The 15,092-nt window shown below is 43.4% G+C and overlaps 1 protein-coding gene across 2 annotated transcripts in view; it reads right to left on the bottom strand.

The window, feature by feature from the left end:
• rasal1 (RAS protein activator like 1) overlaps positions 1-15,092 on the bottom strand; it is a 140,643-nt gene that overhangs the window by 36,664 nt on the left and 88,887 nt on the right. For both annotated transcript variants that reach the window (XM_033043341.1, XM_033043342.1), the window contains 3 exons: positions 10,613-10,766; positions 5,384-5,448; positions 3,101-3,213 (listed from right to left, as the gene is read on the bottom strand). In XM_033043341.1, coding sequence (XP_032899232.1) covers positions 3,101-3,213; positions 5,384-5,448; positions 10,613-10,766 — 332 coding nt within the window. The remainder of the gene's footprint in view (positions 1-3,100; positions 3,214-5,383; positions 5,449-10,612; positions 10,767-15,092) is intronic.

Here is a 15,092-nt window from a genome sequence, read left to right as displayed (position 1 = left end):
GATTAAGGAATACCTCCTTCCTACTTGAATAAGTCTTATGCGGCATCAAACATAAGACAGTATGTCCAGGCCAGGCCGACACCTACGACACCAACCCAGTGGAGATGCCAGAACAATGGGCTTTTAAGACCAAGATAAGACCTAGATACTGGGAGAAGGTACTAAATCGGGAAAAGGCGTTTTACAAGATTATTTGGCAAGAGGTAGGAGACGGGTAAATTAGGAGCAAAATTAGACTATTTTAAATAACTTTGGTTGATCTTACGGCCAGAGGGCATAGCCTCAGAATAAAAGGATTTGCCTTTAGAAAGGAGATAAGGAGGAATGTCTTTATTCGGAGGATGGCAAATCTGAGGAATTCATTACCACATGCAGCTGTGGAGGCCAAGTCATTGGATATTTTTTAAAGCAGAGATTGACAGATTCTTGATTAGTAAGGGACTCAAGGGTTATGGAGATCTGGGGTTGAGAAGGAAAGATAGATCAGTCATGATGGACTGGCGGAGTAGACTCAAAAGGCTGATTCTGCTCCTACGACTTATGAACTATGAACTTATGATGTGAAATCCTTGGAATGACATGGAATGTGTCCACTCCCTCCACCAACACTGCTCCTTTCTGGGTCCATCCTGCCACAGATCAGGCTGCTTGCTGGTCACACAGGGTAATGTGCTGATGGACCTCATGCCTCTCCCATTAGACAAGTTGACTCTTTGACCAGCCTTCCAGGAGTTAAATCTAATACCTCAACGCATTAATTCACATCACGGATGCTGACTGACCTACCGAGTCTTTCTGGCATTCATTATGTTTCCCTTTGTTTTACATTTCCAGAAATGGAAATTCATGACTTTCTGTTCTTGTTTAATGAGTTCATTGCTCTCTCAATTTTACATCATGACGACTCCTCACGATACTGAACTACCTTCAGGCTCAGTGAAAGATAAGGTTCTGGCTCAACGGACAACACTAAAAGCAAGAAGTGGGAATAAGCGCGGTGCTCAGGTGCATAATAAGCCTAAAAACATTAAACAAACAGCAGCAAATATTCGACTGTGAAGCAGATTTCTTGTGCACACAAGCAGATTAGGATGTTGTCTGCAGGAAATGCAGAACTTGCCCTGGTACCAGAGTGGTAACTTAGCAACCATAATCAACCAGTCATATGTGGATAAGTGGCAGATTATTAAACAGTTTCATTATGGCATCAAATAATATTCTGTCGTCAGTGTAATTAACTTCTTGACCTGTTTAACTTCGAAGGGAACAGTTTCTTTTGGATCATAAGCTCATTAAAATTATTTCCACCTGTAACGTTCTCCTAAGAACCTCATTAGTATTTTGACAAAATGTTAAGAAGAAACGTGTACTGCGAGTTATTTATTCTGATTATTATCTTCACGAGGATGTAACAAGCTTCACTGCAGGATATTTATCAACTTGCCTGGTGGCACGGTTGGTCACATTTGCAATTGTGAAAAGAATCAGAGCATGGAATCAGGCCCTTCGGCCCAACTTGTCTATGCCAAGCAAAATGTCCCATCTAAACTTACCCTGCGATTGGCCTGTATCCCTCCAAACCTTTCATATCCATGTATCTGTCCTAATGTATTTTAAATCCTGTTATGATACCTGCCTCAACTACTTCCTCTGGCTCTCGTTCCAAACACCCACCACCCTCTGTGGAAAAAGTTGCCCCTCAGGTTCTTTTTTAATCTTTTCACTCTCACCTAAAACCGATGCCCTCTAGTCTCGATTCCCCTACCACGAGAAAAGAGCTCTGTAAATTCACACTATCTATGGGGCTCATGTTGTCGACCTCCCCATGGTGAGCCCTGTCAACTCAACTCAGTCAGGCGAACGACAACCAACAGAGAGTAGCAGCAGCGCCGCAGCTTGGCGCCAACCTGGAGTATGCGCCCATTTTAGGGCGGGCACCTACGGATGTCGAACCGCATAGCATCACCCTGCTGCGGACTTCTGTTGCCTCAAACGCTAGAAGAACACACATTCTATTCTATTCCCCTCCTGATTTTATATATCTCTATAAGATAACCCCTCAGCCTCCTGTGCTTCAAGGAATAAAGTCCTAGCCTACCCAATCTCTCAAAGCTCGCTGGAGTCATGGCACATCCTCATAAATCTTATCTGTACCATCTCCAGCTTAATGACATCTTTTCTATAACAGGGTGAGTAAACTAAACAAAATGCTCCAACTGTGGCCTCACCAACGTCTTGTACACCTGGAATGTAACATCCCAACGTCTGCTCCCTGATTGATGAAGCCCAGCGTGCCAAAAGCCTTCTTTACAACCCTATCCACCTGTGATGCTACTTTCAGGGAACTATACAGTGTGCAGTGTGGATGGAGTCGATGGTGTGTGGCTGGGCTGTGTGATGGAACGGGATGCATCCACAGTTTTCTGCAATTTCTCGTTTGTGCACATTTGTGGATTTTGCGTGTGCACGTCGCTCCCTCCCATATGACCTGTTCTCTATAAAATTTTGCAAATCTTCCAAACCCGTACATGAGACATCAATTCCCAACCTGTTGAAGGTTCGCAGTATTTTCTGCTTGATTTCCACAAGGGCAGCACAGTGTTGCTGCCTTATGGTGCCAGAGACCCTTGGGTTCAATCTTGACTATGGGTGCTGACTGTAACTAGAACTAGAACATTGGGTGGTGAGGATTCGATGAGCGATAGGCCAGTTTCCACACTGTGTTTGTAAACCAAACTAAACTATCATCTTTGTGATTAAATGTTTTAGAAGGAACTGCAGATGCTGGAAAATCGAAGGTAGACAAACATGCTGGAGAAACTCAGCGGGTGAGGCAGCATCTATGGAGCGAAGGAAATAGACAACGATTTGGGTCGAAACCGGAACTTCAGTCTGAAGAAGGGTTTCGACCCGAAACGTTGCCTATTTCATTCGCTCCATAGATGCTGCCGCACCCGCTGAGTTTCTCCAGTGTTTTTGTCTATCATCTTTGTGAACCAGTTTTGTCCAATCTCATAGAAAAATCAGATTACTAGCAAATCAGAGAAAAAAACAAGGAAAAGTAAAGATATCCAAGAACACATGTATCATTGAGCCATACCTTATTTTGTTCAGGTCAATCTTGCTAGGATCCAGTTCAACATATTTCTTCTCATCAAAAATACGGTTAATGATTTGCCTCAGCACCTCATGCAAATATGGCATTCCCACCAACTGCAAGGAATGAGAGCCATCATTTATACTGGTGTACGTGCAATCAAGTGAGTTACTGAAAGTGGAAGCAAGATCCAGTGAAAGGATATCTCCTTGGTCACGACAATTCTCATCACAGTTCTATTAGTATTTAGTGACCTCTACAAAGACATTTGCTCAGTAACTCAGTAAGAAATATCTCGAATTTGTAAATTCCTGGTAGAAGATGAAATTTTGACTCAGTCCAAGTCTCTTGACCTTCTGTAAAACTTTACTTTAGACTTTAGAGATACAGTGCAGAAACAGCCCCTTCAGCCCACCGAGTCCACGCCAAATGCAATCACCCCGTACACTAACACTATGCTACGCACTAGGAACAATTTTACAACTTACCAAAGTCAATTAACCTACAAACCTGTATGTCTTTGAGATGTGAGAAGAAACCAGAGCACCCGGAGAAAACCCACACAGTCACAGGGAGAACGTACAAATGTAAAGATAACACCCATAGTCAGGATCGAACCTGGGTCTCTGGCGTTGTAAGGCAGCAGCTCTATCGTTGTACCACTGTGCTGCCCCTTTAGCTGTAAATTGGAGATCAATTTGAACTTTCCTGATCTATTGCATGGTTAGAAACTTGGCAGGACTTCACACTGCTTTATTTTTAACATAGCAGCTCAATCTACAAATCTTCTTCATTCCTTCGCTCACTTATAACAGAGGGATGACTCATGCTTTGGATTAAGATGCACAGGCACACTGGACTCCTTCCAAATTAATGCACCATTGTCCTATTAAAATTCATTTAATGACATTATCTATCAATTATTTATTTGACAGAAAAGCAACCCAATGCACAGCAGCAAAAGCAAATAAAAGTAAGGATGTTAAATCAGAACAGGAGGTATATTTGTGGCTGTATAATTTCACTTTATCTAAACACTAAATAGTGAACAGAGCATTATTTTATTCTGGGCAAAGTCTATTGTATGAAGCCATTAACGTTCTAAATTTGGGGTGGCACGGTGGCACAGCTGGTCAGGCACCATCCTTAAAGGGGAACTCGATGGTGCAGTCAACAAGTAGTTGAAGATGATCCAAAGTGGGCGGTACTGTGGCGCAGCGGTACAGTTGCTGCCTTACTGCGCCAGTGACCCGGGTTCAATCCTGACCACGGGCGCTGTCTGTACAGAGTTGCACGCTCTCCCTGTGACTATGTGGGTTTCCTACACGTGGGGTTCATCCCACGCCCCAAAGACATGCAGGTTTGTAGGTTAATTGACTTCTGAATATTGTCCCTGGGATGTAGGATAGAACAAGTGTGAATGGGTGATCGATGGTTGCCGCGGACTCGATGGGCCAAAGGTCCTGGTTACACGTTGTATCTCTAAAGTAAAATTAAACCAGTCACCCAAACAGCAGCGATGCGGTTTTCTGAAGTTAGAAGGACTCAAATGACAAATGTTAAGGAATTATTTTACATTAAGTTGGAAGAATCAGTGACACAGTTATTACCCCTTGTTTCTTTGGAACGTCAGAGGTTGAGAGGAGGCGATGGAAGTATATAAAATTATGAGAGGCATAGATATGATAGACAGTCAGAATCTTTTGCCCAGGTAGAAATATCCAACACTAGAGGGCGTAGCTATAAGGTGAGGGGGAAATATTTTAATGGAGATGTGTGGGGCAAATATTTTTTCTCTGAGAATGGTGGGGGCCCGGAATGCATTGACAGCAGTGGTGGTGGAGCCAGATACGATAGTGGTGTTTACGAGGCTTTTGGATAGGAACATGGAAGTGCAGGGAATAGAGTTATATGGATCATGTACGGGCAGTTGAGATCAGTTTAACTTGGCATCATGTTCGGCACAAACATTGTGGGCCGAAGGGCCCCTTTCCTGAGCTGCACTGTTTTCCATGTTTTATGTATTCCCAAGGACAAGAATTGGAACAGTTTACCCTGTTCAGCGTTGACATATTCTCAGCATGTGCTTTTGCAGCCATGTTAGACTATGCCTTTTGTGCTCAATAACGATAGAAATAGGAGGCAGTATTTAAGTGGGCTATTTCATTAGGTACATGGTTCTCAATAAGATAATCAAGCATTGTTTCAGTTACTGTAAATCAGACACAAGTTTGTACGGTCATTGGGGGGAAATCTGGTATTACTTGGGAAAGTAAGACAGCTTACCTTCATAAACTGTTCCATTGCTTTGGAGGCCAAAGAATTTGATCTGAAAAGTGTGTTTGGATCAGCTGCATAAAAAAAAGAATAATAAAGGCTAAAAGATTCATAGAGTCACAGAGTCATTCAGCGTGGAAACAGGCCCTTATGCCCAACTTGGCCACACAACCAACATATCCCACCTACCTGCATTTGGCCCAAATCCTTATAAACCTATCTTCTCCATGTGCCTGTCCAAATGTTTCTTAAACGTTGCGAGTACTTGCCTCAACCACCTCCTCCGTTAGGTCATTCCATACATCCACTACCCTCAGGTTCCTATTAAATCTCTCTCCCCCTCCCTCCCCCTCATGTTAAACCTATGTAAGTACCTATCTAGGTTATATGATTCTTGTTAGTAAACTAAAGGCCAAACTCTACAAAAGTACAGCATGTCGCATTTTTACGCATTCTTGAAATGAAGTGAATATGTATAATTTATAGACTAAGTGGGACCCGTTGGGTCCCAGCATCACATGGGAGGGCTGGTCACCAACGCAATATTCCACCTCTCCACCAATTCCGATACTGCTCGCCAGTGAGGGGGGGGCTGTCTGTTGCGCTAGTATGGGTGTTGCGGGCTGAAGGTACTGGTTTCCAGAGGGCTAGTATAGACATTGTGGGCCGTATGGATGCTTGGGCAGGCATCCAACTGGTACAATGATTTTAAAAGCCAAGCCAAGGCAAACAATTGGGCTGCAGCCACCCGACAACCAAATTCATTTTGAGAACACAAACTTGTCAAAAAGGAGAGGCAATCAATTGGGCTGCAGACACCTGACAACCAAAATTCATCTTGTGAACACAAACCTGTCAAAAAGGCGAGGCAAACAATTGGGCTGCAGACACCCGACAACCAAAATTCATTTTGTGAACACAAACTTGTTAAAAAGGGCTGCAGCCACTTTACAGCCGCATCGAGGGGACTCGCGTGGAGTAGACGTGCGTTCAGTGTTATTCGCAGCTCAGAGAGCCGTGACCTTCTCGCTTAGCGGTCTGGCAGAGACTGAGAGAGGCACGACATTTCCTGGTTTTATGGTCCCTCCCCCTGCCGCCAGCGGGGGCAGCAGAGAGAATGGGGAATTTTGTAAAAACATTAATATCTCTCTCATTTTTCATCGACGGAACAAATCCTCCGCACTCATATGGCGGAGGGGGACTCTGAGCGAGGTGGCCAAAAATGACGGCCGTAGGTGGCGGCGTTCTCTCGGAAATTGCAGCACAGTCGGCCAAAAGCGGTCAAGATCAGAGATTTAGTAATATAGATAACAAATTGAGGAGGAATCGATGGAATAGTGTATTGTGCCTCTATTCTGCACTCTGTACCTTCCCCTTTGTTTGGCGTATTGTACTTGAGTTTGACTTGATTGTATTTATGTCCAGCATTATCTGATCTGATTAGATAGCATGCAAAACAAAGCTTTTCAATGTACCTCGGTACACATGACAATGATAAACCTAAACCCAAAGGTAAAGTTGAACCTAAATCTATGCACATGCGGGGAAGAGAGTGCTTTTTGTAGTGCGGGGCTGTTGCCATGACTATTCTGTTGCATGCAGTTGGTGATCCTGCCTGTTGTATCACAAATGGACATGTGCAGGGTTCAGATTGGCCAGATTGATGTCAATTAACGAGACACTCTCCTGAACTCTGGCACAACATACATTGATCTGCCCGTGTAAATGTGTTCTATCGGCAAAGTATGGGTTTCATTCAGGATTTTATGGTCACTTTTTCCTTCCCTTTATTCAAAGGCTCTCCCAAGTGCAAGTAGGATACAAAAAGCTGAAGTAACTCAGTGGGACAGGCAGCAACATCTCATCCCAAGTGCAAGTCCTTGGTCTGTTTCCATAGTAATTGTAACATAATCACTGCTAATTAATGAAATACTCAATTAGTCACAGAGGCTTTGTCTGCTCGGATGTTTTGTTTTCCCACATAAAGCGCTGCACATTACCTCCCAGCTTGCTCCTAAACAATGGCTTTTTCCGAGTTACAAGACTGCAATATTCTGTCCCCATAACGTTGTTCAATCTGTCTGTTTCTTGGCAGATAACAGTTCATTCAGTCAACTGATACATTGCTTACAATTCCACACAAACCCCCACTGGGACTTGTTAATATATATATGTATATATACTGTATATACATTATACATCATATAAACAGCACCTATTCCGCTTGGGTTGCTAATAACTTTACCGTATGAACAATGAATTCTCCAGTTTTAGTTAACTAACTTACAACACCCTTCCCCCATTTATTCCCCCTCTCTTCCCTGTGCACAACCTGGATACGTCAAATTAAATGAATGCCCAATAATTGGTATTAAATTTTCAACATTTATTAGTTTACATGTTAAACACACAGTGTGTGTTCCTGTTAACTAAACCTTCTCTCCCTTTAGTGTAGTGAGGAATATGTATTAGTTATTCATTGAGCTGAACAAACTTATTTATACCCTCAGCAAATTACGCAATGATATAGGAATAGATAGGGTGAATGCACAGGGTCTTTTTTCCCAGGGAATCAAGAACCAGAAGACATAGGTTTAAGTTGACAGGAGAAAGATTTAATAGGAAAAAAAGACATAAAGTTTTGGAGTAACCCAGCGGCTCAGACAGCATCTCTGGAGAACACGGTTAGGTGATGTTTGGGGTTGGGACCTTTCTTGAGAGTCTCCTCAAGGTATGCCTGCTTTGAACAGTCTGGGAATTTCTTCCTACTTGTTTCTACAAAGAGAAAATCTCAGTCTGACAATCACACAATAAGTGGATTTAGGTATAACCATTATGGTTAGGCATAAATACAATCAAGTCAAACTCAAGTTCAATACTTAATTCAGAGGCCAAGTTGAACCCTAGTAGATAATCATGTCTCTCTCGCATGCTCCTCACAAACCCCTGTACACAGAGTCTCCGTGTGCAAGGCCAAGCAACAATGGCTGCTAGATGTTCACCAACATGTTTAATCAATAATGTTTTATTAGTAATGTTTAATGTTTTATGTGTCATTCCTAACTGTCACTGTATGTCATGTAATCACTTGCGGGCAGAGCATCAACGCAAATTCCTTGTATGTGAATACTTGGAAATAAACTTATTCATTCATTCATTCAACAACCCCTCCCTGCTCCTGCCTGTGCTCAGAATGCTAGAGAAGTGGTTTACATGCTCACAAACTCCGTGATCTTCAGCGTGTGGATGCAGGGAAAAATTTCCTTTTCAAGGCAACTAGATAAATCTGAGCACTTTTGTTGGCATTTCATCAAAAATGCAAGGTTGGTGCCAATGTACCAGTTACATTCTAGTGGTGGTTGGTGAGATGGCCGTTTCTCTGACTGTAATCCAACACGAATATGCTGCAGACACTGGAAATCTGAAATAAACGCAGAAAGGATGGAACTACGCAGTCAGACAGCATCTGCGGAGGGAGACAGAGAGAGGCTTAGCCCTTCTAATCCTTGGAAGAATGAGGAGTGTCGCTTTATGGACAAATACTCTATTGATCTTCTACAGGTCTACAGTAGAGAGCATATTGACTGGCTGCATCACGGCCTGGTTCAGCTATTCCAATGCCCATGAACAAAAGAGATTTCAAAAAGTAGTGAACTCCAGAGGACACAAAGTGCTGGACTGACTCAATGGGACAGGCAGCATCTTTGGAGTACATTGGTTGGCGTAGGCAAGTTGGGCCGAAGGGCCTGTTTCCACGCACTATGACTCTATGACTCAGTCAGGATTAAATCCAGTGGAATGAAGCTTAGCATCAAGAGAATGTCGTACGTCTTGAACTGAATTAGGATTGAGAACAGGGACTTTTCTCAAACGAATTGCTTTATAAGATTGCGAGACACAAATATTTAATCAAAGTAAAGTGAACAATGCCAACACACACTCAGCAATGAATCCTTAATGCTCTGCAAGACCTATTAAGCGATTCCACATGGAATAATATTTCTTCTAAGAATTATGAGGTGCAGGAAATAAAACACTCAATAAATTCTTATTGGTAAAATGTAACTAAAAGGACTAATGGAGAAAGGACTGCCAACTCATTTCTTCTTTGGAGTCCGTTAGAATTGTTTGAAAACATGGTGAGAATATCCAAACTACGTACACATGGCACCCGAGGTCAGGGTCGAAGCTGGGCCTCTGGCACTGCGAGATAGCAACTCTACCGCACCTTTACCCTCATGCCACTGTGCCACTCTTCATTCTCCCAGTGACCACGTGGGTTTCCTCCGGGTGCTCCGGTTTCCTCCCTCATCCCAAAGGCGTACAGATTTGGATGTTAATTGGCTTCTGAAAATTGTCCCTGGAGTGTAGGATAGAACTAGTATATGGGTGATCGCTGGTCAGCATGGACTTTGTGGGCCGAAGGGCCTGTTTCCACGTTGTATCTCAAAACTAAACTGAACACAAATCTCAGTAACTATAATTCTGCACCACAAACTTCGGTTTTGCACTATTATGGTTCCCTAGTAATATAAATGTTAATTTATTGCATTATGTTTCTACATTTATCTAAGTGTTTTTGGATTTATGGCCCTGTTAAGCTGCAGCAACTAAGAATTTAATTGGTCAGTTGTTGGGAAATATGACAATTAAACACTCTTGACGCAAACAAAAAGATATATGAAGAATGACATTTTCAAACTGTAGCTCAAAAGTAGCTTTCCAGTGCTGTTACATTTTAAATAACGACAAAGTCTTTGTTATACAATACAGGTCTACAACCGATTTCCCCGGCAACTGGTGGTCCTGCACATCCTTTAATCCCGACACAATTGTGAGAGTGCACTTGAAATCCCCCCTGGACGTCCCCCCAAATGTGGTGCCTGGGCAAGGTGAGGCGGCCGATCTCGACCTCATCGGCATTTCAGCGGCTATTCGGCGGGTCGCATTTGCCGCCTGTGGCAGGGACTCTGGAACTCTGACCAGCCAGAGCTGGCAGATCCGGTCCCATAGCCGACCTCCGAGCCCAACTTTGTAGGCCGGTTTCTCGGCCCTTTGGCGGCCTGGGTGGGTCGTTCCGATACTGCTCTACTCCTCTCAGAGGCCGTGACCTCTGTTGGTCCAGCAAAACGGATAATCCAGAAAGGCTCTGAAATCATGGGTGCTGGAAAATCGGTGGTGGAGTTGTAGTTGTAGCTAAACAGTGAGTTGTTTATTTGGATGTCATGATATACTCACTTGTTCTGTTCACTTCTCTCATGTTGAGGTGGTCAAGGAAAGGTACCACCAAGCCCTGACCAAGGAACATCTTCACCAGTGTCACAGCCATGTCTTGTCTGCTCTCCACGGTGGTAACCTCCTCCAACATGGTAAGAGGGGTGACATCCTCAACCTGGGAAAGGTTACAAAGAGTTGCCAGTAAACATTTAGGTTTAGGTTTGGTTTTAGTTTAGGTGTATTACTGTCACATGTACCAAGATACAGTGAAAAGCTTTGTTCTTCATGCTTTCCAAACAGATCAGATATACCATGCATGGATACAAACAGTTCGAAGTCAAGTACAATAAATAGAGTATAGGGGAGGAATCAGAGTACAGAATATAGTTTTCATCATTACAGCGCATCAGTTCCTTAGACAAAGTCCAATGTCCACAATGGGGTCGAGGTGAATCAGACAGTACACTAGCTTATGGAAGGACCAGAGAAACCCCACGTTTTCATAAAAATTCTGTGCAGAACACACAAATGCTATACAGAAAGCACCCGCAGTCAGGATTGAACCCAGGTCTCTACCACTGTCCTCCACTTTGGATCATTCACTCAGTTCACTGCACCACCGATTCCCCCCTTAAGGGTCCTGACCCAAAACATAATCTATCCATTCCCCCCAGAGATGCTGCCTGACCCGTTAAGTTCCTCCAGCACTTTGTGTTCTGCTCCCCCTGTAAAATAAAATTGTTTTAATTCCCCAGTGTGTAAAACTGAGGAGACATTAAAGATATCCAGAAAACTGCCCCCAACAGTTAATTCAATAAAATATTACAGCATGTAGAATTTTTTGCGGATAAACGAAATAGCCAACAATTTTATGTTGTCAGCTGTGATACATCAGATTGAATATTGCAATTAGTTCCTGCACTGACTATGAAAGCAACAGCAGTTACAACATCTGGTTTCATATCCAGTGTCTGCAGGGCAATAGTGTGACATAAATTGAATTCAGCCACATTTTAGATTAATTAAGCTGACAGATTCCACCCATTGAACCAATTTGCCGTTTGATAGATTTCGGACCTAAAGGGTGCAGCAACAATCAAATAAGTGCCATGAGGTCACTTGGTTTCTGAGTGTAGTTCCATCGTACATCGGACACGGTCAGCCCCCCGTAGCTAATGTGCCATGTCAACCATCTCTCTCCTACTCTCATCCTTCCCAACCCCAACCACTCTCACTTCCTCTTCAATCCTTCATAAAACTCTTCTGTTTCACCAAGCAAATAATTCAGTGGCTTACGACCCAATGGTTTAAACAGTGAATTCTCACATTTTAAGTGAAATCCCCCCCCCCCCCCCCCCTCACTTCCCTCTAACCCCCCCCCCCCCCCCACCCCCAATCTGGTAAGCACCCATTCTCACCATTCTGCAACCACCCCCTGTCTCCTTCCACCCACATCCCTCCCACTGGTTCTTCACTCCTTTTATCTCATTTCCTCCATCTGTTATCAAGCAACTGAACCATTCTACCAACAGCTGGAGAGCAGAACTGAGTTACTATCTACCTTACTGGAGAACCTCGGACTATCTTTGATCGGAATTTATCTTGCATTAAATGTTATTCCCTTGGCCATGAATCTGTACACTGTGGATGGTTCTAGTATATTCTTTCCGCTGACTGGTTAGCACACAACCAAAGATTTTCACTGTAAACTCAAAAACTCAAATTCAGTCTGGCAATCGCCCCCAACACCAATATCTACTGGTCGGGGTTTGCTTCCGAACACATTAAGGAGCAAGGAAGGTGATAAATGAGAGCAAGCTCTTTTTCTCAACAAGTAGGTAAATGGCAGCACTCCCACTGACAATGCCACCCCATTAATCCTCTGTATAATCGTGTTCCAAACACACCACTAGATAATTTAGACTCCTTTCATTGCTTTTTTCCCCCCTAATTCTCTATTTGACCTTGGATAAAAAACATCCATTCCAAACCGCTATCAGGTCTACCACAGGAATGTGTCTCCCAGAGATTGAGCAGGTCACTGCTTGAAAATCCTTCTGACAAATCTGCAGTCAATAGGTTTGAGCCCAACAGCTGAAGTGACCGCTGAGAACGAGGACGGGCAGGGCAAGGACGGCCGAGAACAAGGAACAAGGACCAGCCTGGGGGCCTCGCAGAACAAAGACCCAACAGTGGGGGAAGCTGGGAAGCCGGAAGACTGGAGAGTCGAGGAGGAGGAGGGAGCCGTTGGCGGCGATGGGCGCGAGGAGTGGGCCGGTGGGAGAGGGACCAGGGTATTGCCTCCAGTGCCTTGAAGGTCGGCTGCAGGAGACGGCCACGGCGACACAGGGGCGGTCGGGCGAGGAGAGGATTGTTAGGTCGGGCTTACCTAGACTTACCTGAATCAGGGGTGCTCCAGGACTTCCAACACATGGGCTGGACTTTGGACATTTTGTGTTTTCTGTTCTTTTTTAAACGCCGCCAAATTTGTGGCGACTGTGCATTTGTGGATTGTGCAAAAGAATTTCACTGTGCTGTGCATACGTGGCAATAATGAACCATTGGACCAGTGGATCCTGGTCTCCAGAAGCATTCAAAGTATGCTCTGACTGGACGAGCTCACCCTTCCCTCAGGTCAGTCGTGTATGTAATAGTCACTTACTCAAACCTACAAATTGGTATTGGTTTATTATTGTCACTTGCAACAAGATAAGTTGGAAAAACTGCCAAAAAGATTCACCAGGATATTACCTGGACTGGCAACTTGATTGATAGGGAGAGGTGGATATGCTGGCAGTTTTCGCTTTGGAGCATAAGAGGCTGAGGGGTGACCTAGTAGAGCTGTACAAGATCACGAGGGGCATGGATAAAGTGAACACTCACAGTCTGTTTCCATGGGCAGATGATTCTAAATCAAGATGACATAGGCTTAAGGTGAGAGTGGAGAGATTTATGAGAGATCTCAAGGGCACTAATTTCACTCAGAGGGTAGTCAAATCTAGAAAGAGCTGCCAGAGGAAACTGCAGAAGCAGAGAGAATTATAATTCTTTAAATAGATTTGATGATTACATAGATAGGAAGAGTTTCGTAGATGTATAGGTCAAATTCAGATTTGTATGCCACTTTGTTGGCATGGGGGAGAGGTTTCTGTGCTGTACAGCTCGATAATTCTATAACTATATACAGTGCTTTGTGTGTTATCCAGGCAAATTATATGTATAACAAAGATGAACACAAAATGTTGGAGTAACTCAGCGGGACAGGCAGCATTTCTGGAGAAAAGGAATGGGTGACGTTTCGGTTCGAGACCCTTCTTCAGACTCAGGCTCAGTTCGAAAAGGTCACCCATTCCTTCTGTCCAGAGATGCTGCCTGTCCCGCTGAGTTACTTCAGCATTCTGTGTCTATCTTGGGTGTAAACCACCATCTGCAGTTCCTTCCTACAAAAATCACATAACACATACTTTCTTATTATGCACTATCATAATTACCAAGCCCTTAGTTCGAAACTAAGCCCACAAATGCATACAAATCTGAATTTGACTGATTCCTGGGATGTCAGGACTGTCTTATGAAGAAAGACTGGATAGACTTGGTTTATACTCTCTAGAATTTAGGAGATTGAGAGGGGATCTTATAGAAACTTACAAAATTCTTAAGGGGTTGGACAGGCTAGATGCAGGAAGATTGCTCCCGATGTTGGGGAAGTCCAGGACAAGGGGTCACAGCTTAAGGATAAGGGGGAAATACTTTAAAACCGAGATGAGAAGAACTTTTTTCACACAGAGAGTGGTGAATTTCTGGAACTCCCTGCCACAGAGGGTAGTCGAGGCCAGTTCATTGGCTATATTTAAGAGGGAGTTAGATGTGGCCCTTGTGGCTAAGGGGATCAGAGGGTATGGAGAGAAGGCAGGTACGGGATACTGAGTTGGATGATCAGCCATGATCATATTGAATGGCGGTGCAGGCTCGAAGGGCCGAATGGCCTACTCCTGCACCTAATTTCTATGTTTCTATGTTTCTATGTAGTGAAATAGTTTAGAATTTAAAATCACAATTTGTTTCATCACTTAACAGCGACTTCACTTCCTATTACACTTTTTGTATATACAAGGGTAAATGGGCCACTATTACCATATAAATCTAGAACCACATTCCATCAGCTCTCTCCTTATGGTCTCTTGCTGATTTCAATTATGGACGCACTTTACTTAATTGGTTTAAGATTTATAAAGCAATAGTTTTAACCACAGCATTAACTTTGCACGAAAGCCCGTATTATAAGCACCATCCTATTTCATATCCACTGCCCATTAAATGTTCAAATGATGGAAATTGAAGGAAGTGATTTGTGATTTCCATTTGGTATCTTCTGGCCTTAAGCAATAATCCATTCACAGCTAGACAGTTCTACACACAGATAATGCGGTCATAGGTATTGATGACATTGAAATGTTTGATAATTAACAAAACATTGATTATAAAATCTTAGTTCATCTGA

Source organism: Amblyraja radiata, chromosome 25 (assembly GCF_010909765.2).
Source record: "Amblyraja radiata isolate CabotCenter1 chromosome 25, sAmbRad1.1.pri, whole genome shotgun sequence".
In the NCBI taxonomy this organism is placed as follows: Eukaryota; Metazoa; Chordata; class Chondrichthyes; order Rajiformes; family Rajidae; genus Amblyraja; species Amblyraja radiata.
This window is presented reverse-complemented; position numbering and strand designations above follow the sequence as displayed.